We start from the raw sequence: 27,885 nt of genomic DNA on the forward strand, positions 1-27,885 counted from the left end.
GCCAGAGGGGAGTGGCACAATCTCAGGTCAATGTAACCTCCACCTCTTGGGTTCTTGTGCCTCAGCCTCTTGAGCAGCCAGGATTACTGGTGCACACCACCAGCCCTAATAATTTTTTTTTTCAGTATTTTTAGTAGAAACAAGGTTATACCATTTTGGCCAGGCTGCTCTCAAACTCCTGATCTCAAGTTATCTTCCTACTCCAAAGTGCTGGGATTACAGGTGTGAGCCACCATGCCTGGCCAGAATATTCACTCTTCTTAACATAACATGGAACATTACACAGGACAAACCATATGTTAGGCCACAAAACAAGTTTCAGTATATTTTTAAAAATCAAAATCATATCAAGTATTTTTACTGACAACAGCAGTATAAAACTAGAAATCAGCAACAAGAAGAACTTTGAAAGGTTCATACAAATATATGAATATCAAATAACATGCTCCTGAATGACCAATGAGTCAAGGAGGCAATTAAGAAATAAACTGAAAAATTTCTTGAAACAAATAAATAAAAACAAAAACACAACATACCAAAACCTATTATAAGATGAATACCACAAAAGTAGAATTAAGAGTGAAAGTTTATAGTAATAAATGCCTACATCAAAAAGTACAAAAACTTCAAATCAACAACATAATGATGTTCCCCAAGGAACTAGGAAAACAAGAACAAACAAAATCCCAAATCAGTAGAGAGAAAGAAAACATAAATATCAATACAGGAATTTACAAAAAGGAAGCTAAATAACTACAAAATATCTAAAAAAAAAATGTTTTTATGAAGAAATAAAGTTTATTTCTTAATTTCCTCCTTGACTCATTGGTCATTGAGGAGCATGTTGTTTGATTTTCATGTATTTGTACACTAACTAATATTAGCTAGAGTAACTAAAAGTGAGAAGACCCAAATAAATAAAATAAAAAATGACAAAGCAGACTTTACAGCCGATGCCACAGAAATACTAAAGATCATTAGAGACTTATGAGCAACTTCAGGACAACAAATTAGAAAACCTAGAGAAAATGGATAAATTGCTAAACACACAAACCTATCAAGATTGAACCAGAGGGAAATACAAAACCTGAACAGACCAATAATGAGTAACAAGACTGTATCATCAATAAAAAGTCTCCTAAGGAGGGGACTCAAGATGGCGCTGTGAGAACAACCCAGGATTGGAGCCCGCGTTGAATTCGCAAACGGTGAGTCAGTGCTGCATTTCCAGACTGATCTTTGTTGCCCACAGAACGGTGAAACTCCCAAGTATAAAAAGACACGGGACGCCAGGCAGTAGGTCTGCCTGGCGAAGCCAGCAGCCGGGGCGGCGGCGGCCAGCCCTACCCAGCAATCCCCACAGGGCGCGCTTGTCCGGGTGCCTTGTTGAACCGGCAACCTGAGACTTGAGAGGGCTGGACTTGAGACTGAACGAGACTTGCACAGTAGCCCAGCCCAGGGGATTGCAGGGACAGATCGCTTGGGATACCCAGTGGGACGAACAAAACCGCGATTTCAAACTATCCCGGGCAGACGGTCCGAGACGCTCTGTGGGAGAGGGGCGTCCACCACTACGGAGGCAACCTGCCCCAACTGATATACACGCCCACAGCTGAGGCAGCCAGCCGTTGCCGAGGCAACCCGCCCCAACTGAGATACACGCCCACTGCTGACACAGCCAGCCGTTGCCGAGGCAACCCGTCCCTACTGAGATACACGCCCACTGCTGACGCAGCCTGCCGTTGCTGAGGCAACACGCTACAACGAAGAGACTCCGCCGCAGGGCGTGGCGGAGACCACAGCAGAGCCGGCAGGAACAGCGCGAATCACACAACAGCAGGGCGGAGCCTCGGCAGCCAAACAGTGGCTAGTCTGCCTTTGAGCTGGGCAGGACACCTGATCGGACATCCAAAAATAAAGCCCAAACCCCTCAACACAGAGCATTTGAGGAAAAAAAAAAAAAAAAAAAAAAAGGGGGTTTTTTAATGAGCTCTGTTGCAGCAGAATCAAACATAGCAGCCTAACAGCCCTGAATGAACAACAGAGTGCACAGCTCAGCAATTAAACCCCTATAAAGTACAAACTGTCTCCTCAAGCAGCTCCCTGACCCCTCTATATCCAAAAGACTGTCATTAGGCAGGCATCATCCTGGGACAAAGAGAGCAGAAAAAGAAACTGGTAGCATCCCTCGCTGTGCCACGGCTACTAGAGGTGCACCCCAGACAAGCAGGGTCTGGAGCGGACCTCAACAGTCGTACAGCGAAGGGACTAGACTGGTAGAAGGAAAACCAAGCAACAGAAATACTTCATCATCAACATTCTGGGTGTCCACTCAGAGACCCAAACAAAAAGTCAGCAACTACGCAGACGACCAGCGGACAAATCCACAAAGATGGGAAGAAACCAGCGCAAAAAGGAGGAAAGCACCCGAAACCAGAACACATCGCCTCCTAGAAAGGACCAAAACTCCTCACCAGCAAGGGAACAAAGCTGGACGGAGAATGACTGTGACGAAATGACGGAATTAGACTTCAGAAGATGGATAATGAGAAACTTTTGTGAGCTAAAAGATCATGTATTAAATCAATGCAAAGAAACTAAGAACCTTGAAAAAAGATTTGAAAAAAGATTCGAGGAAATGATAACAAGAATGGATACCTTAGAGAGGAATATGAATGAATTAAAGGAGCTGAAAAACACAATACGAGAACTTCGCGAAGCAAACGCAAGTTTCAATAGCCGAATTGACCAAGCAGAAGAAAGAATATCTGAAGTCGAAGACCAACTCAATGAAATAAAACGAGAAACCAAGATCAGAGAAAAAAGCGCAAAAAGGAATGAACAAAGTCTCCAAGAAATGTGGGACTATGTGAAAAGACCTAACCTACGTTTGATAGGTGTACCAGAAGGGGACGAAGAGAATGAATCCCAGCTGGAAAATACTCTTCAGGACATCATCCAGGAAAATTTCCCCCACCTAGCAAGACAAGCCAACACTCAACTGCAGGAAATACAGAGAACACCACAAAGATATTCCGCAAGAAGAGCAACCCCAAGGCACATAATCGTCAGATTCAACAGGGTTGAAATAAAGGAGAGAATACTAAGGGCAGCCAGAGAGAAAGGTCGGGTCACCCACAAAGGGAAGCCCATCAGACTCACAGCAGATCTCTCGGCAGAAACACTACAAGCCAGAAGAGAGTGGGGGCCAATATTCAACATTCTTAAAGAAAAGAACTTTCAACCCAGAATTTCATATCCAGCCAAACTGAGCTTCAGAAGTGAAGGAAGAATAAAATCCTTTGCGAACAAGCAAGTACTCAGAGATTTTGTCACCACCAGGCCTGCTTTACAAGAGCTCCTAAAAGAGGCACTACACATAGAAAGGATCAATCAGTACCAGCCATTCCAAAATCACACTGAATGCTAAAGAGCTTCAACATAATGAAGAATCTACAACAACTAACAGGCAAAACAGCCACTTAGAATCAAAATGGCAGTATCAAATTCACACATAACAATATTAACCCTAAATGTAAATGGACTAAATGCACCAATCAAAAGACACAGACTGGCAAATTGGATAAAAATCCAAAACCCATCAGTGTGCTGTATCCAGGAAACCCATCTCACATGCAAGGATACACAAAGGCTCAAAATAAAGGGATGGAGGAAGATTTACCAAGCTAATGGAAAGCAAAAAAAAGCAGGAGTTGCAATTCTCATCTCTGATAAAATAGACTTTAAAGCAACAAAGATCAAAAGAGACAAAGAAGGCCATTACATAATGGTAAAAGGATCGATACAACAAGAAGAGCTAACGATCCTAAACATATATGGACCCAACACAGGAGCACCCAGATACATAAGGCAAGTTCTTAATGACTTACAGAAGGACTTAGACTCCCACACAATAGTAGTGGGAGACTTTAACACTCCACTGTCAATACTAGACAGATCAACCAGACAGAAAATCAACAAGGATACCCAGGGCTTGAACTCAGACCTGGAGCAAGCAAACCTGGTGGACATTTACAGAACTCTCCACCCCAAATTCACAGAATACACATTCTTCTCAGCACCACATCACACCTACTCTAAAATTGACCACATAATTGGAAGTAAAGCACTGCTCAACAAATGCAAAACAACTGAAATCATAACAAACAGCCTCCCAGACCATAGTGCAATCAAGTTAGAACTCAGAATTCAGAAACCGACCCAGAACCGCACAGCTTCATGGAAACTGAACAACTGGCTCTTGAATGTTGACTGGGTAAACAACGAAATGAAGGCAGAAATAAAGAAGTTCTTCGAAACCAATGAGAACGAAGACACAACGTGCCAGAACCTCTGGGACCCATTTAAAGCAGTCTCTAGAGGAAAGTATATAGCAATAAGTGCCCATATGAGGAGAATGGAGAGATCCAAAATTGACACCCTATCGTCAAAATTGAAAGAGCGAGAGGAGCAAGATAAAAAAAACTCAAAACCCAGCAGAAGACAAGAAATTACTAAGATCAGAGCTGAGCTGAAGGAGATTGAGACACGAAAAACCCTTCAAAAAATCAATAAATCCAAGAGCTGGTTTTTTGAAAAGATCAACAAAATAGACAGACCACTAGCCAGATTGATTAAAAATAAAGGAGAGAACAACCAAATAGATGCAATAAAAAATGATAAAGGGGAAATCACCACAGATTCCACAGAAATTCAAACCATCATCAGAGAATATTACAAACAACTCTATGCACATAAACTAGTAAACCTGGAAGAAATGGATAAATTCCTGGACTCCTGTGTCCTCCCAAGCCTAAACCAGGAGGAAGCTGAAACTATGAATAGACCAATAACAAGGTCTGAAGTTGAGGCAGCAATTAAGAGCCTACCTCACAAAAAAAGCCCAGGTCCAGATGGGTTCACAGCCGAATTCTACCAGACACACAAGGAGGAGCTGGTACCATTCCTTCTAAAACTATTTCAAACAATCCAAAAAGAGGGAATCCTTCCCAAATCATTTTATGAGACCAACATCATCCTGATACCAAAACCTGGCAGAGACCCAACGAGAAAAGAAAACTTCAGGCCAATATCCATGATGAACATAGATGCAAAAATCTTCAATAAAATATTGGCAAGCCGATTGCAACAGCAAATCAAAAAACTTATTCATCATGATCAAGTAGGATTCATCCCAGGGATGCAAGGCTGGTTCAACATACGCAAGTCTATCAACGTAATTCACCACATAAACAGAACCAAAAACAAAAACCACACGATTATCTCAATTGACGCAGAGAAGGCATTTGACAAAATTCAACAGCCCTTTATGCTAAAAACCCTCAATAAACTCGGTATCGATGGAACGTATCTCAAAGTAATAAAAGCTATTTATGACAAACCAACAGCCAATATCATACTGAATGGGCAAAAACTGGAAGCATTCCCTTTGAAATCTGGTACTAGACAAGGATGCCCTCTCTCACCACTCCTATTCAATATAGTACTGGAAGTTCTAGCCAGAGCAATCAGGCAAGAAAAAGAAATAAAGGGTATTCAAATAGGAAAGGTGGAAGCCAAATTGTCTCTATTTGCAGACGACATGATAGTATACCTAGAAGACCCCATCGCCTCAGCCCAAAAACTCCTGAAACTGATAAACAACTTCAGCAAAGTCTCAGGATATAAAATCAATGTGCAAAAATCACAAGCATTCGTCTACACCAATAACAGACTTAAAGAAAGCCAAATCAAGAGCGAACTGCCATTCGCAATTGCTACAAAAAGAATAAAATACCTTGGAATACAACTCACAAGGAACGTAAGGGACCTCTTCAAGGAGAACTACAAACCACTGCTCAACGAAATCAGAGAGGACACAAACAGATGGAGAAACATTCCATGTTCATGGTTAGGAAGAATTAATATCGTGAAAATGGCTATACTGCCCAAAGTAATTTACAGAATCAACGCTATCCCCATCAAGCTACCATTGACTTTCTTCACAGAACTGGAAAAAACCACCATGAACTTCATATGGAACCAAAAGAGAGCCCGCATAGCCAAGTCAATTCTAAGCAAAAAGAATACAGCGGGGGGCATCACACTACCGGATTTCAAACTATACTACAAGGCTACAGTAATCAAAACAGCATGGTACTGGTACCAAAACAGAGATATAGACCAATGGAACAAAACAGAGGCACCGGAGGCAACACAACATACATACAACTATACAATCTTTGATAAACCTGACAAAAACAAGCAATGGGGCAAGGATTCCATGTTTAACAAATGGTGTTGGGAAAACTGGCTAGCCATGTGCAGAAAGCAGAAACTGGACCCCTTCCTGACACCTTACACTAAAATTAACTCCAGATGGATTAAAGACTTAAACATAAGACCTGGCACCATAAAAACCCTAGAAGGAAATCTAGGCAAAACTATCCAGGACATAGGAGTAGGCAAGGACTTCATGAACAAAACACCAAAAGCATTGGCAACAAAAGCCAAAATAGACAAATGGGACCTAATCAAACTCCACAGCTTCTGCACGGCAAAAGAAACAGTCACTAGAGTGGATCGGCAACCAACAGAATGGGAAAAAATTTTCGCAGTCTACCCATCTGACAAAGGGCTGATATCCAGAATTTACAAACAACTCAAACAGATTTACAGGAAAAAAACAAACAAGCCCATTCAAAAGTGGGCAAAGGATATGAACAGATACTTTACGAAAGAAGACATATATGAGGCCAACAATCATATGAAAAAATGCTCATCGTCACTGGTCATCAGAGAGATGCAAATCAAAACCACATTGAGATACCATCTCACGCCAGTTAGAATGGCGATCATTAAAAAATCTGGAGACAACAGATGCTGGAGAGGATGTGGAGAAAAAGGAACACTTTTACACTGTTGGTGGGAGTGTAAATTAGTTCAACCATTGTGGAAGACAGCGTGGCGATTCCTCAAGGCCTTAGAAATAGAAATTCCATTTGACCCAGCAATCCCATTACTGGGTATATATCCAAAAGACTATAAATCGTTCTACTATAAGGACACATGTACACGAATGTTCATTGCAGCACTGTTTACAATAGCAAAGACCTGGAATCAACCCAAATGCCCATTGATAATAGACTGGATTGGAAAAATGTGGCACATATACACCATGGAATATTACGCAGCAATCAGAAATGATGAGTTCGTGTCGTTTGTAGGGACATGGATGAATCTGGAGAACATCATCCTCAGCAAACTGACACAAGAACAGAAAATGAAACACCGCATATTCTCACTCATAGGTGGGTGATGAAAAATGAGAACACATGGACACAGAAAGGGGAGTACTAAACACTGGGGTCTATTGGGGGGAAAAGGGGAGGGCCAGTGGGAGGGGGAGGTGGGGAGGGATAGCCTGGGGAGAAATGCCAAATGTGGGTGAAGGGGAGAAGAAAAGCAAAGCACACTGCCATGTGTGTAACTACGCAACTGTCTTGCATGCTCTGCTCATGTACCCCAAAACCTATAATCCAATAAAAAATTAAAAAAAAAAAAAAAAAAGTCTCCTAAGAAAAGCTCAGGACCTGATAGCTTCACTGCTGAATTTTACCAAACTTTTAAAAAAGTACTAATACTAATTATTCTCAAACTATTCCAAAAAACTGGAAATAATTTTTCCAAACTCATTCCACAAGGCCAGCATTACCCTGACACCAAAACCAGACAAGAACACAACAAAAAAAGAACACTATGGCCAGTATCTCTGATAAATATAGATACAAAAATCCTCAATAAAACACTAGCAAACCAAATCCAGCAACACATTAAAAAGATTATTCACCACAATCAAGTTGAATTTATCACAGGTATGCAAGGATGGTTCAACATATGCAAATCAATAAATATGATACATCATATCAACTGAATGAAGAAAAAAATGATCATTTCAATACATGCAGAAAATGCATTTCATAAAAATCAGCTTTCCTTCAGGACAAAAACTCTAAAATATATTAGGTATAGAAGAAACATATCTCAATACAATGAATATCATATATAGACAGACTCACAACTAACACACTAACAAAAAAAGTTGAAAGCTTTTCCTCAAAGAGCTGGAACAGTACAATGATGCCTATACTCATCAATCTTAGTCGACACAGCACTAGAAATAGCCAAAGCAATTAGGCACAAGAGAGAAATGACTTTCAAATAAAAAAGGAGGAAGTCAAAACTGTCCACTTGCAGATGACAATATCTAAAATACAGAAAAACCTAAAGATATCACCAAAAAACTCTTAGAACTTGTAATTCAGTAGTGTTTCATGATAAAAAGAAAAAAAAAAAACTCAACATACAAAAATCAGTAGCATTTCTACATACTTAACAAACTGGAAAAGAAAGCAATCCCCTTTATAATAATTGTATAAAATAAAATACCTATGAATAAGTTTAACCAAGGAGGTAAAAGATCTCTACAAGAAAAACTATAAAACACTGATTAAAGAAACTGAAGATACCAAAAAATGAAAAGAAATCTCATGTTCATGGATTGGGAGGTTAATATTGTTAACGTGACCATACTACCAAAAGTGATCTACAGATTGAATGCAATTTCTATCACATTACCAATGAATTTCTTCACAGAAAAATTTTTTAAAAATCTTAAAATCTGCACACAGTCACAAGACTCCAAAGAGTCAAAGCAATCCTGTGTAAAAAGAATAAAACTTGAGGTATCTATCACACTATCTGACTTCAAAATATGCTACAAAGCTACAGTAACTAAAACACCACAGTACTAGCATAAAAACAGATACACAGACCAATGAAACAGAATAGAGAAGCCAAAAATAATTCCACATATTTACAGGTAACTGATTTTCAACAAAAGCACCGAGAAAATACATGAGGGAAAGGACAGCCTCTTCAGTAAATGGTTCTGGGAAAACGGTTTATCTAAATGCAGAATAATAAAACTGGGTCCATCTCTCATCACATACAAAAATCAAAGACTTAAGTATTAGACCCCAAACTATGAAATGACTACAAGAAAACACAGGGGAAAGGCTTTAGGACACTGCCCTGGGTGAAGATTTTACCAGTAAGCCCTCAATAACACAGGCAATAAGTTGGGCTTGGTAGCACATGCCTATAGTCCCAGCTACTTGGGAAGCTGAGGCAAGAGGATCACCTGAGTCCAGAAATTCTGTGCTGTAGGTTCTATAGTATGCTATTCCAATTGAGCATCCACATTAAGTTTAGCGTCAGGATGATGACCTCCCAGGAGTAGAAGACCACTGGAATGCCTAAGGAGGAGTAACGTGACCAAGGTCAGATATGGAGTGGGTCAAAACTCTATGTAGAACAACAGTAGCATTGCACCTGTGAATACCCACTGCAATCCAGCCTGGGCGACACAGCAAAACCCCATCCATTATATAAATACAACAACAAAATAAATAAAACAACTGTAACAACAAAAACTCAGGCAACAAAAGCAAACACAGACAAACGAGACTGTATCAAATCAAACAGTTTCTGCTCAAAAAAGCAAACAATACAGAGTAAAGAGACAACCTATACAATGGAAGAAAATATTATTAATACCTACACCTGCAAACTTTTTTTTTTTTGAGATGGAGTTTCACTCTTTTTTTTTGCCCACACTGGAGTGCAATGGTATGATCTTGGCTCATAGCAACTGCAGCCTCCCAGGTTCAAGCGATTCTCCTGCCTCAGCATCCTGTGTAGCCACCAGGCCTAGCTAATTTTGTATTTTTAGCAAAAACAGGATTTCACCATGTTGGTCAGCCTGGTCTTGAACTCCTGACCTCAGTTGATGTGCCCACCTCAGCCTCCCAAAGTGCTAGGATTACAGGCATGAGCCACCATGCCCGGCCCATCTGCAAACTATTCATTTGACAAGGGATTAACATTTAGTATAAACAAGAAACTCAAACAACTCAACAGCAAAAAGCTCCAAATAATTCCATTTAAAAATGAGCAAAGGATCTAAATGGATTTATGAAAAATTGTTCAACATAACTATTCCTCAGGGAAATGCAAATCAAACGACAATATTTCCTCTCACCAGCTAGATTGCCTACTGTCAAAAAGATATAACAAATGTTGTCAAGAATGAGAATAGGGACTCTAACACACTGTTAGTGGGGATGTAAATTAGTATAGCCATTAAGAAAAATAGTATGGAGGCTCTGCAAGAAAACTAAAAATAGCCCAAGTGCAGTGGATTACGCTTGTCATTTCAGCACTTTGGGAGGTCAAGGCAGGCGAATCACTTGAGGTCAAGAGTTGGAAACCAGCCTGGCCAACACAGTGAAACCCCATCTCTACTAAAAAAAGAAAGAAAAAAACAACAATTAGCTGGGCATGGTGGCATATACCTGTAATCCTAGCTAATCAGGAGGCTGAAGCAAGAGAATCACTTGAACCTGGGAGGCAGAGGTTACAGTGAGCTGAGATCATACCACTGCACTCCAGCCTAGGTGACAGCGTGAGACACTGTCTCAAAAAACTTAACTAAAACAGAACTACCACAGGACACAGCAATTTCCACAAGTGAGTATACATCTAAAACAAAGGAAATCAGTATGTCAAATTAATATCTGCACTCCTATGTTTACTGCAGAACTATTCAAAATAACCAAGATATGGAATCAACTTACGTGCCCATGAACAGATGAATGGATAAAGAAAATGTGGCATATATAAATAATGGAATACTATTCAGCTATAAAAAAGGATGAAATCCTGTCATCCATGGCAACATGGACAAGTATGGGAGAACAGTGTTAGCCAGGTACACAAAAATGTATAGTGCATGCTCTCACTCATGTGGGAGCTAAAAAAGTTTATTTCATAGAACCACAGAGTAGAACAGTGGTTACTAGCGAGGAGGGAAGATAGAGGTTGGTTAACAAACACAAAATTACTGTTGGATAGGAAGAATAATTTCTGGTGCTCTATAGCACTGTAGGCTGACTACAGTTAGCACTAATTTATTGTATATTTTCAAATAGCTAGAAGAGACAGTTTTGAATCTTCCCAAATGAAAGAACACTTTAAATGTTTGAGGTGATGGATATGCTACCTACCCTGATTTGATCATTAAACAATATATACATGAATCAGAATATCACACTGTACCCTGTAAACATGTACAACTGTGTGTCAATTTTTTTAAAACATGAAGGAAGTATTGGTGAAAATATGGAGAAATTAGTAGTCTTGTACATTTTTGGCGGGAATTTAAAATGGTGCAGCCACTGTAGAAAACAGAATGGCAGTTCCTAAAAAAATTAAAAACAGAATGACAATATAATCCAGTAATTCCTCTGGATATAAATCCAAAATAACTGAAACCAAGGCCCTGTGGGGATGTTTGTACACACATGTTCATAACAGCAATATTACTAGCTAAATGTGGAGGCAATCCAGGTGACTGTGAACAAATGGATAAATATAGTATATTCATACAGTGAAATATTACTCAGCCTTAGAAAGTAATGAAGATTAGGCTGGGCACAGTGGCTCACACTTGTAATCCCAGCACTTTGGGAGGCTAAGGCAGGCAGATCACCTGAGGTCAGGGGTTCAAGACCAGCCCGGCCAACATGGTGAAACCGCGTCTCTACTAAAAATACAAAAATTATCTGGGTGTGGTAGTGGCACCTTTAATCCCAACTACTTGGGAGGCAGAGGTTGCAGTGAGCCGAGAAGGCACCACTGCACTCCAGCCTGGTGACAGCAAGGCTCACTCTAAAACAACAAAAAAAGTAATGACATCATGCTAAGTAAAATGACCCAGTAAAAAAAAAAAAAAAAAAAAGATAAATACTGTTTCACTCCACTTACAAAGGTACGTAAAGTAATCAAAAATCATAAAAGACAGAAAGTGAAATGGTGATTGTCAGGGACTGGGAGGATGGGGAGTTACTATTTAATGGGTGCAGAGTTTCAGTTTTACAAGGTGCAAAGAACTCTGAAGATGGATGGCAATGATGGTTCCACATTATGACTGTATTCAATACCACTGAATTGTGCACTTAAAAACAGTTAAGATGGTGAATTTTATTTTTATATATATTTTATTAATTTTTAAAAATTGAGAAAAAATTAATGAAATCCCAGTAAAATTACCAACAAACGTTTTTGTGGAGCTAGACATTAATATTCAAGTTGATATGAAAAAGCAAACATACAATAATAGCTGGGAAAATACTGAAACATAAAAACTATAAGAACCAAGCAGCACAACTGGACATTAAAGCATACTATATGGCTCTATAATTAAAATATTGTAATAATGGTACAGGCGCCTAAAGTCCCAACTACTTGGGAGGCTGAGATGGGAGGACTGTTTGAGCTCAGGAGTTCAATGTTACAGTGAGCCATGATCATACATTTTAGCCTGGGCAACAGAAAAAGACCCTGTCTCTAAAAAATTAAAGCAAAATTATTTTTTAAAATTGCAAAATGGCACATGAACAGACAACCAGACCAGTGAAATAGAACAGAAAGCCCAGAAATATACCGAAGTATATATGGAAATTTAAAATACAATAAAAGTATTATCATGAATCACTAGGACAAAAACAGGTTTTTAATAAAAGTGTGGGACAACCAATTAACCGTTTAGAAAAAGCAAATCCATACCTCACAGCATACAAAGGATACACTTCAAACAGATCAGAGAACTAAATATAAAAAATGAAACCATACAAGCAAAAAGAAGTGAATTCCTCTTTAACCTCAATTCAGGGAGAGACTACTAACTCTGACTTAATATCCAGAGGCAATAGCAGATTAAATTTGATTACATAATAAAAATTATTGCATGGCAAAAAAATAACAGAAGCAAAGTTAGAAGACTGCTGACACACTCTGGGAGAAAATTTCTGCAGCATAACCCTAATATATAAAGAACTCCTAAAAAGCAAGGTCATTTAATAAATTTTTTAAGCAAGGGAAGAAAAGCCAAAAAAACCAATACAGTAGGGAAAGACAAGAACAAACAATTCATCCAAAAAAAGATATTAAAATGACCCTTAAACACATGAAGCATTGTTCAACCTCATTTATGAGAAATGCAAATTAAACTATACTAAGATGCAAAGTGGTACAATTCTCTTGGGTAGAAATTTGACAATATGTAACAAAACTGCATATGAATTTATCTTTTGACCCACCTATTTATTTCAAAAATTCACCCTCCAGATACACCTCCAGAAAATGAAAATATTTACCTGTACAACATTACTGATTGCATCACTAGTTGTAATCACAAAATATTGGAGGCTAGGCTCAGTGGAGTGGCTCCACACCTATAATCCCAGTACTTTGAGAGGCCAAGGTGGGCAGATCACCTGAGACCAGGAGTTCGACACCAGCCTGGCCAACACAGTGAACCCTATCCCTACTAAAAATACGAAAATCAGTTGGTCATGGTAGCACATGCCTGTAATCCCAGCTACTCGGGAGGCAAGAGAATTGCTTGAATCCTGGAGGCAGAGGTTGCAGTGAGCCAAGATTGCCCCACTGCCCTCTAGTCTGGGTGACAGAGTGAGACTCTGTCTCAAAAAAAGATATTCCCAAAATATTGGAAACTAAATACTTAAAAATAGGAGAGTGTTTCAACAAACATTAATAGATACACACAGTGGAATTTTATACAGCCATAAAAAATGAGGTTAATCTCTATGAACTAATCTGAAGCAGTTTCCATGGTACACTGATAAGAAATTAGGAAAAATACTGGCCAGGCCCAGTGGCTCACATCTGTAATCCCGGCACTTTGGGAGGCCAAGGCAGGCAGATCATGAGATCAGGAGTTAGAGACCAGTCTGGCCAACATAGTGATACCCCATCCCTACTAAAAATACAAAAAAATTAGCCAAGTATGGTGGTGTGCGCCTGTAGTCTCAGCTACTTTGGAGGCTGAGGCAGGAGAATCACGTGAAGGGGAGAGGTAGAGGTTGCAGAGAGCAGAAGGTTGCAGTGAGCTGAGATCACGCCACTGCGCTCCAGCCTGGGTGACACTGTGAGACTCGTCTCAAAAAAAAAAAGAAGAAGAAATACAATGACATCTGACATTTGTGATGAGAAAAAAACAAACAAACAAAAAACCCAGAAACTAATGGGATTAATCTCACATAGGGGCAGAACAGATAAAGATGAGGGAATGGGAACAGGGTAGAGTAGATGTGGGAAGTGGCACGTTTTTAGATTTTTTTTTTTTTTGTATATTATGGTCTGTCCTTTATAACCATGTAGATATTTCAAATGCTCAATATATTAATAAATAAAACAAACAAGGATGAGGTATGGACTCAAAATGGAATAGAACAGAGAATAAACCTGCTTATAAGTGAGTAACAAACCACATTAAAGGAGAATTTGAGAAAAATCCTAAGTAACTTTGGAAAACAGTATTTTGACTATACACTCTAAGGGTAAAGACAAAAAGAACTATACACAAATATTACACATAAGTTAATAGGTTTGCTTTTCACTGAGTAGTAAGTTAGCAATTCCAAAACAACTATTCTAGGACTGAGGAAATAAGCAAATACAGTATGAATAATGAATGCCAGTTTTCTGTTAAAAGAAATGCAGGTATGAAAAGAGGAAGGCCAGAATGAACTCCACAGTGCTGGAATAGAACTGGAAATACCAATGTAAACTCAAAATTATTAATATAGAGAGAAAAATAAAGAAATAGATACAAATGTGTACCTTTCAGCTCACTCAGTTCACTGGGAGGACCTAAGCAATAAAGAAATAGATACAAATGTGTACCTTTCAGCTTACTTAGTTCACTGGGAGGACCAGAAGCAATGACTCTCTAGCAGTACCCATAAGCATATCTAGAGCTGAGATTTTGGTTTCTAAATATCATTCTCCAATTAAAAAGGAACCAAAGCACCTCAGATAAATGATTAATTCCAGGGTCAGGGCAGTGAAAGTGAAAAAGAACCATAGAATAGAACATCCTGTAATGACAGAAAAATGTCTCAATAAACGGTGGGATTATGTCAAAAGGACATGGGATTCAACTTGAAAGATCTTCAAATAGCCAAATCTGAGAAAAGTTGAGCAATAAGCAAATAACAAAATATCATAACCTATAGAAAAAATAAGAATGTATAAATCCATTATGATATAAATACAACATTTATAGGAAAAGGAAAGGTTCTTCCTTTCAGATTTTAACTAATAAATGAGGAAAGATAATAGAAATAGAAAGATCATCATTTGGCAAATGCTACAGTCATAATTGTTCCAGGTAAGAATTATCAATAGATACTAACATTAATGGGAGAACGTATAAAGGGAAAATATGATGAGAATATTTACAGAGTCTCGAAATATATGGGCAGCCACAAGATAATTACATATTACAAAGGGGGAAAAAAGTAGTAATTTTATTGGGGAAAAATTTGGCAAATACTAACTTAACCAAGTGACCAAGGTTAAAATCTCCAGTTAAGAAGCCAAATCATGAAACTCCTGATATGATGCACTGAGGACACATGACTTCAGTGTTTTGCTAAAAATGCATAACCTGAATTTAATTATGAAAAACACAATAGAAAACCAAATTGAGAGAAGATATACAAAACACTGACAAGTATTCATATGTTCCAGATTAAAAGTAACTAAACGCAATGTGTGATCCTGGATTGGGTTTTAGATCAGAAAAAGGACATCAGTGTGACAACTGGTAAAATCTGAATACAGTTAATAGGTTTTATAATAGTAATGTCTGATTTCCTGCTTACATTCAGTTAATTTCTTTTGTTTGTTTGTTTTTTTGAGACGGAGTCTCACTCTGTTGCCCAGGCTAGAGTGCAGTGGCGTGGATCTCAGCTCACTGAAACATCCACCACCCAGGTTCAAGCAATTCTCCTGCCTCAACCTACCCAGTAGCTGGGATTACAGGCACCCACTACCATGCCCAGCTAATTTTTTATATTTTTAGTAGAGACAGGGTTTCACCATGTTGGTCAGGCTGGTCTTGAACTCCTGACCTCGTGACCTACCTACCTGCCTTGCCTCCCAAAGTGCTGGGATTACAGACATGAGCTACCATGCCCAGCCTCATGTTAATTTCTTAATCTTACTATAATATGGTTACATAACATACTCATATTTGAGAGATCAGGGTGAAAGGCACATGGGAATTCTTTGAACTACTTCTACATCATTTTGTTAACTCTGACATTATTTCGACATGAAAAATTTTAAATGTATATGCTATATAACCTAATACTCTGAAGTTCCTTCCTAGTGATCTCTTCCGCCATCTGTGAAGCCCGTAATTTCTCTTCATACTGATCTTTTTCAGACTGCCTCCAGACATCATGTTCCACTTTCATTTTCTCCAAATCTGCTAATTTGTTCTCAAGTTCTAACCTAAAACAACAGATCACAATTATGTTACAAGAACTATAATAAAGATGATATGACAGCAAAATGTTTTCAGCTGCAAGGATATTTAAGTCAAACTAAGGTAATTAAGTACTTACTTTTCATCTTGTAATACCACAAGTTTTTGATAACCTTCTTCTTTGGCAGCTTGTACTTTACGTATTAACTCACGATCCTTTTCTACTAAAAGTACTTTGTGGTGTTCAACAGCTGCTTTGAGAATTTCATTGTCTGACTGTAGTCCTAGTATTTTTTAAGGAGAAAAACCTACTACAGTCAATGTTATTAAGATGAAAAATCACATTTAACGGCAAGTGTTCATAAGCTGGTAAGACAACTAAAAGAATGTAGGAAATCTCTATGAAAATATATTTTTAACAATCCTCACATCATAAATAAACTCTCTTAAAATAAGAATAAAACAGACTAAAACTCAGAGCTAATTTTCTGGTCACAAATTTAGTGCACACACACAAAAAAAACTAATTTAGTTTTGTAGTTCCAGTTACAAAAGCTTTAATTAAACGTTATATACATTTACTCATTCGAACATTGAGAGTTGAGATCAACCTGGATGATAACCAGAGGTTTACTTACTTCACCTCTAAAGGGGTTCTGTGACCTAAGCCTCTAAGACAGCATCATAACAAAGCTGGCCAATAGCAGAATGAGTTAAATCACAAAACTGTTCAAAACCTATTGATTCTAGCAGAATTGCTAGATTTCTAGCAGAAGTATAAATAACATGGATATTTTTAAGTTTGAACAATGAATTTAGAAATCTTTGTGATGAAATGGCAAGTACTTTGCAGATGTAATAACTAAAACAAATTCACATCAAAAGTAAAAACAAAGTAGAGCATTCTTTTAAGTTCCTAAAAAAGTTTTACTCCCTAACTCTATGGAAATCCATGAGTCAACAAACAGAAATTAATAATTGGAAAAAATCATTCATAGCAGCCAGGTACGGTGTTAGCGCCAGTAGTTCCAGCTACTGAGGAGGCTTAGGAAGAGGATCATTTGAGCCCAGGAGTTCGAGGCTAGCCTGGGCAACATGGTGAGACCTCTTTTCAAAACATAAAAGGCATTCATCATAAACTGCCTGAAATGAGTTCAACTACAGACCAACTCAACCATAACTAAAGAGGAAGCCTGATGAGATGGATGTCCTAAGATTAAACTGAAACTTAAAAATAAGCCTACACTGCACTAGGCTACAGTAAAAGGCCTAGGGTCTACATAAAAAACAATTTTAACTGAAAAAAATTAAGCCTGGAATCCAATTATCTTCCTTGCATTCTCTAGACTTAAAATGTCCGGGGACTATTAACTACATGATAAATAGATTTAAAATTTATAAATCAGGAAGTATGACATCCCATTTACAAAGTTCACTTATATATCCAATACCTACGATATAAACGTAAGATTGATTTTATAAAGGTTATATATTACAATAAACAAAACACTCAACATACAATAAAAAAACATTTCATATGTGCTCCAAGATTAAAAATGAATTAAGTGAAAATCTGGAAATGAAAATTCAGTTTCAACTATTTTAATAATGAGCTCATATCTGAAAATCAGCAGCAGCATGGGAAATCATGTATTACCATCCAGTTCACTTTGAATCTTATTCCTTTCTTTTTCTAGCTCACTCTTAGCTCTTGCTGCCTCCAGTTTGATGTCTGTTATTTCTAGTTTGTTTGAATGTTTAAGTTCTTTTACCTGTTGATAATTAAAAATTAAAATTACTATTGGTCATTTTCTTGCCATTCAATACTTACCCAAAAACATAAGTAGAAATGAGAAAACGCTTTGGTAGTAAAGTAGACTCTTAGCACCTTCCAAGAAGAAAAAAGTGTCAGTGCCTAGAACAGTACTTCATATAAGCAGACATCAAGAAAACACTTTCCTAACAGAACCAAGGCATTTCTTTATGAATATCTGTGTGTGATCCTCTGGCTTAATCTTGCCTTAAAGACTTAATTAAAGTATCTAAAATCAAATGCTCAATGATTGGGAAATCTGCAGAGGAAAAAAAAAAACCTGAGTCTTTTCAAATTTTTTAATTTTTTTTTTTTTTTTGAGTTGGAGTCTCGCTCTGTCATCAGGCTGGAGTGCAGTGGCATGATCTTGGCTCACTGCAATCTCTGCCTGCTGGGTTCAAGTGGTTCTCCTGCCTCAGCCTCCCAAGTTGCTGGGATTACAGGCACACACCACCACACCTGGCTAATATTTGCATTTTTAGTAGAGACGGGGTTTCACCATGTTGGCCAGGATGGTCTCGATCTCCTAACCTTGTGATCCCCCTAACTCAGCCTCCCAAAATGCTGGGATTACAGGTGTGAGCCACCAGGCCCGGCCAATTTTTAAAAATTTTTAAAAGACAGGGTCTCCCTATGTCATCCAGGCTGGAGTGTAGTGGCATAATCATAGCTCACTTTAACTTCAAATTCCTGGGCTCAAGTGATCCTCTCTCCTCAGCATTCCAAGTAGCTGTCAGCACTAAAGGTGCATACCACTACACTCAGATAATTCTTCAATTTTTTTTTTTTTTGTAGAGATGGGGTCTTGCTATGCTGATCAGGCTGATCTAAAACTGTGGTCTCAAGTAATCCTCCTGACTTGGCCTCCCAAAGTGCTAGGATTACAGGTGTGATCCATGCATGGTACTTGGCCTGAAACCTTCCTTTAAAAAAGTGTCCACAGCTGACACAGTAACTTGCACCTAAAATCCCAGCTACTTAAGAGGCTTCTGCAAAAGGAGTGTTTGAGGCCTGGTGGTGGACACCAGCCTGGGCAACATGGTGAGACATTTTCCCTAAAAAAATTTTAAATGTTATCCAGACATGACATGCCCCTTAGTCCCAGCCACTGGGGAGACTGAAGTAGGAGATCACTTGAGTCTAGGGGTTTGAAGCTACAATGAACTATGATTATGCCAATGTACTCCAGCCTGGGTGATAGAGTGAGACCCTGTCTCTAAAAAAATTAAAATTAAATTTAAGTATTAAAAATGTGTTGGGGACAAAGAAGGCACTCTAGGTAGAAGGAACAGCATATAAAATGTTATTATATGTATAACATCACATGGTCTCCTCTTAGAACAAGCTATTTATTACATGTAGAGCACCAGAAGATATGAAATCTGTGGAGGAATGGCAGGAAACAAACTTTACATCCCATACAAAAGGGCTGTTTTTCATGTTAGCTGTTAAAGGTGGCACAATTAACTCTAATGCAAGTGTGTTGGCTTAAGAAACTAAAGTTAAATCAATTAAGAAGCAAGAAATGAATAAAAGAAGGAACAGGAAGAATCAATTGAATCTGGTGACAAAATAGTGTTATGTGTACAGATATGTGTCTGTGTGCACATGTGCACAAGCATGAGGTAGAGGTGAGGGCAGGAACAATCATAAATCATATACATTCATTTTCCATAGCCCTCCTCTTTGGTAAGGAGCTTCTAAAATTAGATATACTCACTCATATAATAAGGATTTACTCAGTCAAACATAAAAGTTAGATTAACCTGTTTTCTATTATCTGAATATATAAAACTATGGAATCTATAAATATATACAAGTCAAATATAGAAAATATGAGATTGTAGAAACAGAAAAGTAAAAGACAATCTACTCAGAGTCCAATAAAACCCCATAAAAACTGGAGCTGGGAGTTAGACACAAATCAAAAAGGGGTCCTAAAGCCAAAGATAGCAAGGACAAGAAATAGAAGTGTCTAAGGGAAGAGACTCCATCAACAAAAGGTCCTGAAAATGTTTCAAGAAATAGTTTCATGCAAAATCCTCATCTAAAGGAAATAAACAGAAAAATGAGTACTGCCTTTGTACTGCTAACTACAGTCAGACATCCCTCCAAATCAACTCACAGATTTTTAAATGACGGTACATAAAATGGCGACCTTGTGCAGACATTATTTTGCATTTTTATTTTAATTTTCTTTTTTGTTTGAGATGGAGTCTCATTCTGTTGCCCAGGCTGGAGGGCAGTGTGCAATCTTGGTCCACTGCAACCTCCGCCTCCCAGATTCAAGCAGTTCTCTGCTTCAGCCTCCCGAGTAGCTGGAATTACAGGTGCCTGCCACAACACCTGGCTAAGTTTTTGTGTTTTTAGTAGAGATTGGGTTTCACCCTCTTGGCCAGGCTGGTCTTGAACTCTTGACCTCGTGATCTACCCGCCTCAGCCTCCCAAAGTGCTGGGATTACAGGTCTGAGCCACCGAGCCCAGACTGCATTTTTAATTCCCCTTTGGAAGTAATTTTCTGTAAAAACAAGTTTTATAAAATGATGTTTACATGAAAGCAGCTGAGAATTTATTTTAATACCTAAACTTTCTGTAAGTTGAGTTTTACTACATTCTGATTTCATGGACAGAGAGAATTTAAATTATAAATACCATAAAATTTTAGGAAATATAATTACAAAGAAAATGCAATCACTATGACAAATCTAATTATAACCTGCTATTATATACTAACTGAAAAAATTAAGAATGACACAGCATTTCATTAACAAACATACTATAGCTGTATGAGGTAGAAACTTAGAGCCATCTTATTTCATAGGAAATTGATTCATCTCATGGTAACTCCAAGAGCTACAAAAACTTATTTCTTATTCATTCCACCCTATGATTTATTGAAATGATTAGACATTTTTAACGAAACTGTAATTGTTGAAAATGAAAGAACACTGGATTGGAAGTCAAGCAACAAGTGAGGTCTGTCTTCAGGCCTACTTTTGCTGTTAAACTAGTGGTAGATGCTCAAGCAATTTACCCATCCTCTCTGCATTCAAATCTACTCATTTATGTATCTTAAGTTTTTCTTTATTGCCTTACTTCTATATACTAACATTATCAGTGCACCTATACAAACACTGTTAACTTCCTAAAAATACACTAAATGGAATGTTATTTACTTAAAATAATGTACAAAAATTTATTACCTAGTAATGACAAATAACAGCACTTTTCTATAGTAATCTAAACAAAATTACAGTTACAATGCAGTTTCTTTCTGCCTCTAGATCCCTGGTTCTTATTCTTCCTTGTGATCAAATTCCAAATCCTAGGAAAATTAGGAATCTTTTTTTAAACAAAAATGCTCCTGTTAAAATGTTACATAAAATTTCAAGTGATTCAGGGTCTTCTGAAGCTCCACTGAACCAAGTCACCCTGTTCTTCACAAAATGTTTGCCATGTAGATTATGGCCTTTATGTTGTGAATTTGCTTTATGTTTTTGACACAATGTAAGTATTCAGATATTACTACTAACAAAATTTTAATAAATGTCAAAAATGGCAATACTGAGCACTTTACAGGGGGTATCACATACTCACAGAAAGACACATAAGAACACTGTATATATAAGCAAGAAATAGAAATACAGTTGAAAGTATATATTACCTAAGAAGCTCTGGATACAGATTCCAAAGTGACAGTATTTAAATCCTGATCTTTTTCTAAGTTCTAAGATGTTATTACCTCATTAGCTTAGGTAAATAAGGATACCTTTATTGGATGGCTTCCTTAAAACTATCTTTTATTGGCATTCTAAAGATGAAAAATCCTATGAGGTAACTAAAAAAATTTATCTCACTGAATGTGAAATCTCTTTAAGGTCATCATTTTCAAGCCATCTTTGGTAATGCCTTTTAATCCAAGTCATTGATACTCACACTGATAGAACCATGTTCTAAAATCTGACAAACATTTACAAATTTGAATAATTTAGACAAAAACACCCCAAGTGTTCCTTTGCACTGCAAACAACCATTTGCCAGAATTGCAAAATGTTGATAAAAATTTCAAGTTGCAAAGAAAACTGTGGCAGTCATGTTTGAAATACTAAAATTTACCCTTCTAATGGAATATTTACATGTAAGACTTCAAAAGAAACTTGGTTTGTCTACAGTTGAAGGATGGTATTTAATACTCCATTTATATGCAAAATAATGCAAGTGTGCCTTAAAAAAGACAGGCAACTCTTGGCAATGTACGTTAATAAACAAGCATAGAGAAATAAATAATACTATACCAGACTGCTGTTCTTTCTTCAGTAGAGTAGGAGAAATCACCTATGCTCTAATTCCAAAAGGAAAGAGTAATAGAGAAGAATATATATACGGGAAAAAAAAAATCAGGGTCAGCATACAGGTGAGCTAGAGAACTCAGGTAAAATGTATTGCATGAAAAGTATTAGACTTGGCAACCCCCAAGAGAGAGAAACCACAGTAGAAGCCAGCATATCCGATATCCTATTGCTACATCTGTGGTTCCAATTATTCCAGCAGTGTAGTCTGGCAACTCAGGTCAAGAACAATGTGCTGCAAATACTAGGTACTCAACATTATTTTACAAAATTGAAACTAATTTATACTGGAATTAGAAGAAAAGCATGAAAACTCCCTGTATCCCTAAATTTAATTATTCGTGTTTTATATCTATTTTTTGTATTCTCTGTAATTATAAGCATTCAATGTATATCTGTTGAATATATAATCTACTTACTGTTAATCAGCAGGCAATCAAATTATTTCCTAGCAGTTCTTACACCGTCTTCATAGGCTAAAAGGTTTCTTAGAGATATAAGGAAATTGGATCCTAATGATATTAGGTAACTTGCCTAAGGTTACACACACAGTTATTGAAACAGTGGGATATAGACTAGTCAATGGACTAAAACTTCTGTATTAGTTATGTTATAATATTTTCTTATTTAAGGAAATCACTAGTGTATAATCACTGCAATTATCATTTTCATCATCAGCTACATTTAATTTTTGCCACAACTCGATAAGGTAAGTATTAGTCCCATTTTATAGACAAAGGCACTGAAGTTTCAGAGAGATGATGAACTGCCCAAGGTCACAGAGCTTTATTAAGGGAAAAACCAGACTTTGAATCCAGTCTGTTAAAGAGAATATAAATGTAGATCATGCTGTTACTACTAATTAATTCATTGAATAAATTATTGATTGATTGATTGACTGATTGAGACAGAGTCTCACTTTGTTGCCAGGCACCAGGCTGGAGTGCAGTGGCACAATCTCGGCTCACTGCAACCTCCGCCTCCCAGGTTCAAGCAATTCTCCTGCCTCAGCCTCCTGAGTAGCTGGGACTACAGACACATGCCACCACACCCAGCTAATTTTTCTATTTTTAGTAGAGACAGGGTTTCACCATGTTGGCCAGGATGGTCTCGATCTCTTGACCTTGTGATCCGCCCACCTCAGCCTCCCAAAGTGCTGGGATTACAGGCTTGAGCCACTGGAAGAAATATTTCTTGAGTACCTATTATGTGCCAGCACTGTTCTAGAAGCTGGAAAAACAGTAGTGATGAAAACAATGTCCCTGTTCTCTTGGAGCTTATACTGAGTTGGTGGGAAAGTAAAGGAGAGACCAAAAAAAGAAAAACCAAATAACTGTATCAGACAGTATTGAGGATAGCTATGAAGAAAAAGTGGGTAAGGAAGATACAGAGGAAGAAGGAAGATGCTATTTTACAATGTGAAGGAAAACCTCTTTGATTAGGCAACATCTATAGGGTGAGGAAGCAAGTTATGTGGATATGTGAGGGAAGACTGAGTCAGGCTCATACAAGTGCGGAAACCATGAGGAAAAGTTGAGTTTGTTCAAAGAGTGAGAAGGCCAAGGGGAGCAAAGTGAACAAGAGGAAAAATACATGATCATGGCTATGAAAAGACTGCAGGATCCAAATCATACAGAGTTCTGAATGGGTAGAAAGCCGAAAAATCAGTTGGCAACCTAGCATAAAAAAGGAGCCAAGAGAAATCATGGCTTAGACTAGAATGGTCACAGTGGATGTGGTAAGAATTGATCAGATTCTGCATATATTTGGAAGGCAAAGTGATAAGATTAAACAAGATTTCAACACAGAGAACTAAACACAAAATTTCTTTGTTATTGTACAGTATTAAGCATTCTAAAGAAGGAAGTAGAGGTATTAAGATAACATACTCTACTGATCAACGTATTTATTTCTTGGAAGGTAAAATGATATAATAAAACATTTCAGTAAAAAATGAATTATTAAAAATAAAATTTATCATTATATGGTAACAAAAATTCTAAAAAATGAAACAAGCATATAACTTACTTTACTGGACAATGAATTTATTTCTCGTTCCGCTTTATGCAATTTATTAATTAAACAAGTATTTTGTTCATTACTTGATTGTAGCTCTTTTTCCAAGTGTTCTGCCCGTAGCTTAGCTGACTGTTTTTCAGCCTTTCATTGAAACAAAATATTTTAAAATTCATTTATTGTTCAAGTATACCAAAATGAAAGCACTATTTAAAATACATTTATAATTATATAAAAATTATTAAAAATCTCAACAGTATTAATATATACCAAAGTAACAAGAATTTTCTCAAATTGGTAGAATTCAAAATTGAAACACAGTGTTCGAGGAAATATGCCACAAAGGTATCTAGACAACATATGAATGGCCACCAATGAAATAAAGCTTATATACTTCTCTCATGAGAGAAAGTATGTAAGTTATTCATTTCATGTCTATTTACGCTTAACACTGACTTATTTGAAACATTTTTGGAAGTTTCCAGTCTACAACAGAAGCATATTAGAAAGCAGAAGAGAGATCTCATTGATAGTAAGAAATAAAAATTAAATATCTAAAATCAATGATATTTTAAAAGAATCAGGGAAAGATAGGACTTCAAAATCCTCAGCTTATCTGGAGACTTCTTAAGTATAAGCAAAGAGGCTCCTGAGATCATGACATAATTAAGATTCTTAAGGAAGTCTGTAAATTGTCAAAAAAGTTTCTGGTTGGTAGTATTAATAGTATTCTTTCATGAGGGGAGGGGAACTAAAAGCTTTTATAAAAAACATGTCTACTAAACATTTTACACACACACACACATTATTATACTTTAAGCTCTGGTGTACATCTGCAGAACGTGCAGGTTACATTGTTACATACGTGCCATAGTGGTTTGCTGCACCACTCCATCAACCCATCATCTACATCAAGCATTTCTCCTAATACTGTCCCTCCCCTCAATCCCCACCCCCAACAGGCCCTGGTGTGTGATGTTCCCCTCCTTGTGTCCATGTATCCTCATTGTTATGAGTGAGAAGATGCAGTGTTTGGTTTTCTGTTCTTCTGTTAGTCTGCTGAGAATGATGGTTTCCAGCTTTATTCATGCCCCTGCAAAGGACATGGACTCATCCCTTTTTATGGCTGCATAGTATTCCATGGTGTATATGTGCCACATTTTCTTTATCCAGTCTACCTTTGATGGGTATTTGGGTTGGTCCCAAGTCTCTGGTATTGTGAAGTGATGCAATAAACATATGTGTGCATGTGTCTTTACAGAATGACTTACAATCCTTTGGATATATACCCAGCAATGGGATTGCTGGGTCAAATGCTATTTTTGATTCTAGTTCCTTGAGGAATTGCCACAGTCTTTCACAATGGTTGAACTAATTTACATTTCCACCAACAGTGTAAAAATATGCCTATTTTTCCACATCCTCTCCAGCATCTGTTGTTTCCTGACTTTTTAATGATCACCATTCTAACTGGCATGAGATGATATCTTATTGCAGTTTTGATTTGCATTTCTCTAATGACCAATGATGATGATCTTTTTTTTTTTTCATATGTTTGTTGGCTGCATAAATGTCTTCTTTTAAGAAGTGTATGTTCATCTCCTTTGTCCACTGTTTGATGGGGTTGTTTTTTTCTTGTAAATTTAAGTTCTTTGTAGATTCTGGATATTAGTCCTTTGTCAGATGGACAGATTGCAAAAATTTTCTCCCATTCTGTAGGCTGCCTGCTCACTCTGATGATAGTTTCTTTTGCTGTGCAGAAGCTCTTTAGTTTAATTAGAACCCAATTGTCAATTCTGGCTTTTGTTGCCAATGTTTTTGGTGTTTTAGTCCTGAAGTCTTTGCCCATGCCTATGTCCTGAATGGCATTGCCTAGGTTTTCTTCTAGGGTTTTTATGGTTCCAGGCCTTATGTTTAAGTGTTTAATAAATCTTGAGTTAACTTTTGTTTAAGATGTAAGGAATGGATCCAGTTTCAGTTTTCTGCATACGGCTAGCCAGTTTTCCTAACACCATTTATTAATTAGGGAATCCTTTCCCCATTGCTTTTTGTCAGGTTTGTCAAAGATCATATGGTTGTAGATGTGTGGCATTATTACTGAGGCCTCTGTTCTGTTCCACTGGTCTAAATATGTTTTGGTACCAGTACCATGCTGTTTTGGTTACTGTAGCATTGTAGTGTAGTTTGAAGTCAGGTAGCATGATCCCTCCAACTTTGTTCTTTTTGCTTAGGATTGTCTTGGCTATGCAGGCTCTTTTTGGTTCCATATGAAATTTAAAGAAGTTTTTAGAAAGTCAGTGGTAGCTTGATGGGGACAGCATTGAATCTACAAATTGCTTTGGGCAGTACAGCCATTTTCACAATATTGATTCTTCCTAACCCATGAGCATGGAATGCTTTTCCATCTGTTTCTGTCCTCTCTTATTTTCTTGAGCAGTGGTTTCTAGTTCTCCTTGAAGAGGTCCTTCACATCTCTTGTAAGCTGGATTCCTAGGTATTTGATTCTCTTAGTAGCAACTGTGAATGGGAGTTCGCTGTACAGAATCTTCTGCAATCTGTTATTAGTGTATAGGAATGCTTGTGATTTTTACACATTGATTTTGTATCCTGAGACTTTGCTGAAGTTGCTTGTCAGCTTAAGGAGATTTGGGGCTGAGACAATGGGGTTTTCTAAATATACAATAATGTCTTCTGCAAACAAAGACAATTTGACTTCCTCTCTTCCTAACTGAATACATGTTATTTCTTTCTCTTGACTGACTGTCTTGGCCAGAAATTCCAATACTATGTTGAATAGGAGTGGTGAGAGAGGGCATCCTTGTCTTGTGCCAGTTTTCAAAGGGAATGCTTCCAGCTTTTGTCCATTCAGTATGATATTGGCTGTGGGTTTGTCATAAATAGCTCTCATTATTTTGAGATCATTCCATCAATACCTAGTCTATTAAGAGTTTTTAGCATGAAAAGGTGTTGAACTTTATGAAGGCCTTTTCTTCATCTATTGAGATAATCATGTGTTTTTTGTCATTGGTTTCTATCTCATTTCTTCTAGATTTTCTAGTTTATTTGTATAGAGGTATGTATAGTATTCTGTCATGGTAGTTTATAGTTCTGTGGGATCACTGGTGATATCCCCTTTATCATTTTTCATTGCATCCATTTGATACTTCTCTCTTTTCTTATTAGTCTGGCTAGCAGTCTATTTTGTTGATCTATTGAGAAAAACAGCTCTTGGGTTCACTGATTTTTTTTTTTGAAGGATTATTCGTGTCTTCTATCTCCTTCAGTTC

At 37.5% G+C, this 27,885-nt stretch overlaps 1 protein-coding gene across 8 annotated transcripts in view; it reads right to left on the bottom strand.

Moving 5' to 3' along the window:
• The window catches only part of CEP83 (centrosomal protein 83), a 183,263-nt gene that overhangs the window by 53,539 nt on the left and 101,839 nt on the right, over nucleotides 1–27,885 (bottom strand). For all 8 annotated transcript variants that reach the window (XR_013522025.1, XM_035257301.3, XM_035257302.3 and 5 more), the window contains 4 exons: nucleotides 24,611–24,742; nucleotides 18,078–18,192; nucleotides 16,560–16,704; nucleotides 16,297–16,446 (listed from right to left, as the gene is read on the bottom strand). Coding sequence is in view for 7 of the 8 variants with exons in the window: in XM_035257301.3 (XP_035113192.2) it covers nucleotides 16,297–16,446; nucleotides 16,560–16,704; nucleotides 18,078–18,192; nucleotides 24,611–24,742 (542 nt within the window). In the remaining variant the exon portion in view is untranslated. The remainder of the gene's footprint in view (nucleotides 1–16,296; nucleotides 16,447–16,559; nucleotides 16,705–18,077; nucleotides 18,193–24,610; nucleotides 24,743–27,885) is intronic.

This window comes from Callithrix jacchus, chromosome 9 (genome assembly GCF_049354715.1).
Source record: "Callithrix jacchus isolate 240 chromosome 9, calJac240_pri, whole genome shotgun sequence".
Classification (NCBI taxonomy): domain Eukaryota; kingdom Metazoa; phylum Chordata; class Mammalia; order Primates; family Cebidae; genus Callithrix; species Callithrix jacchus.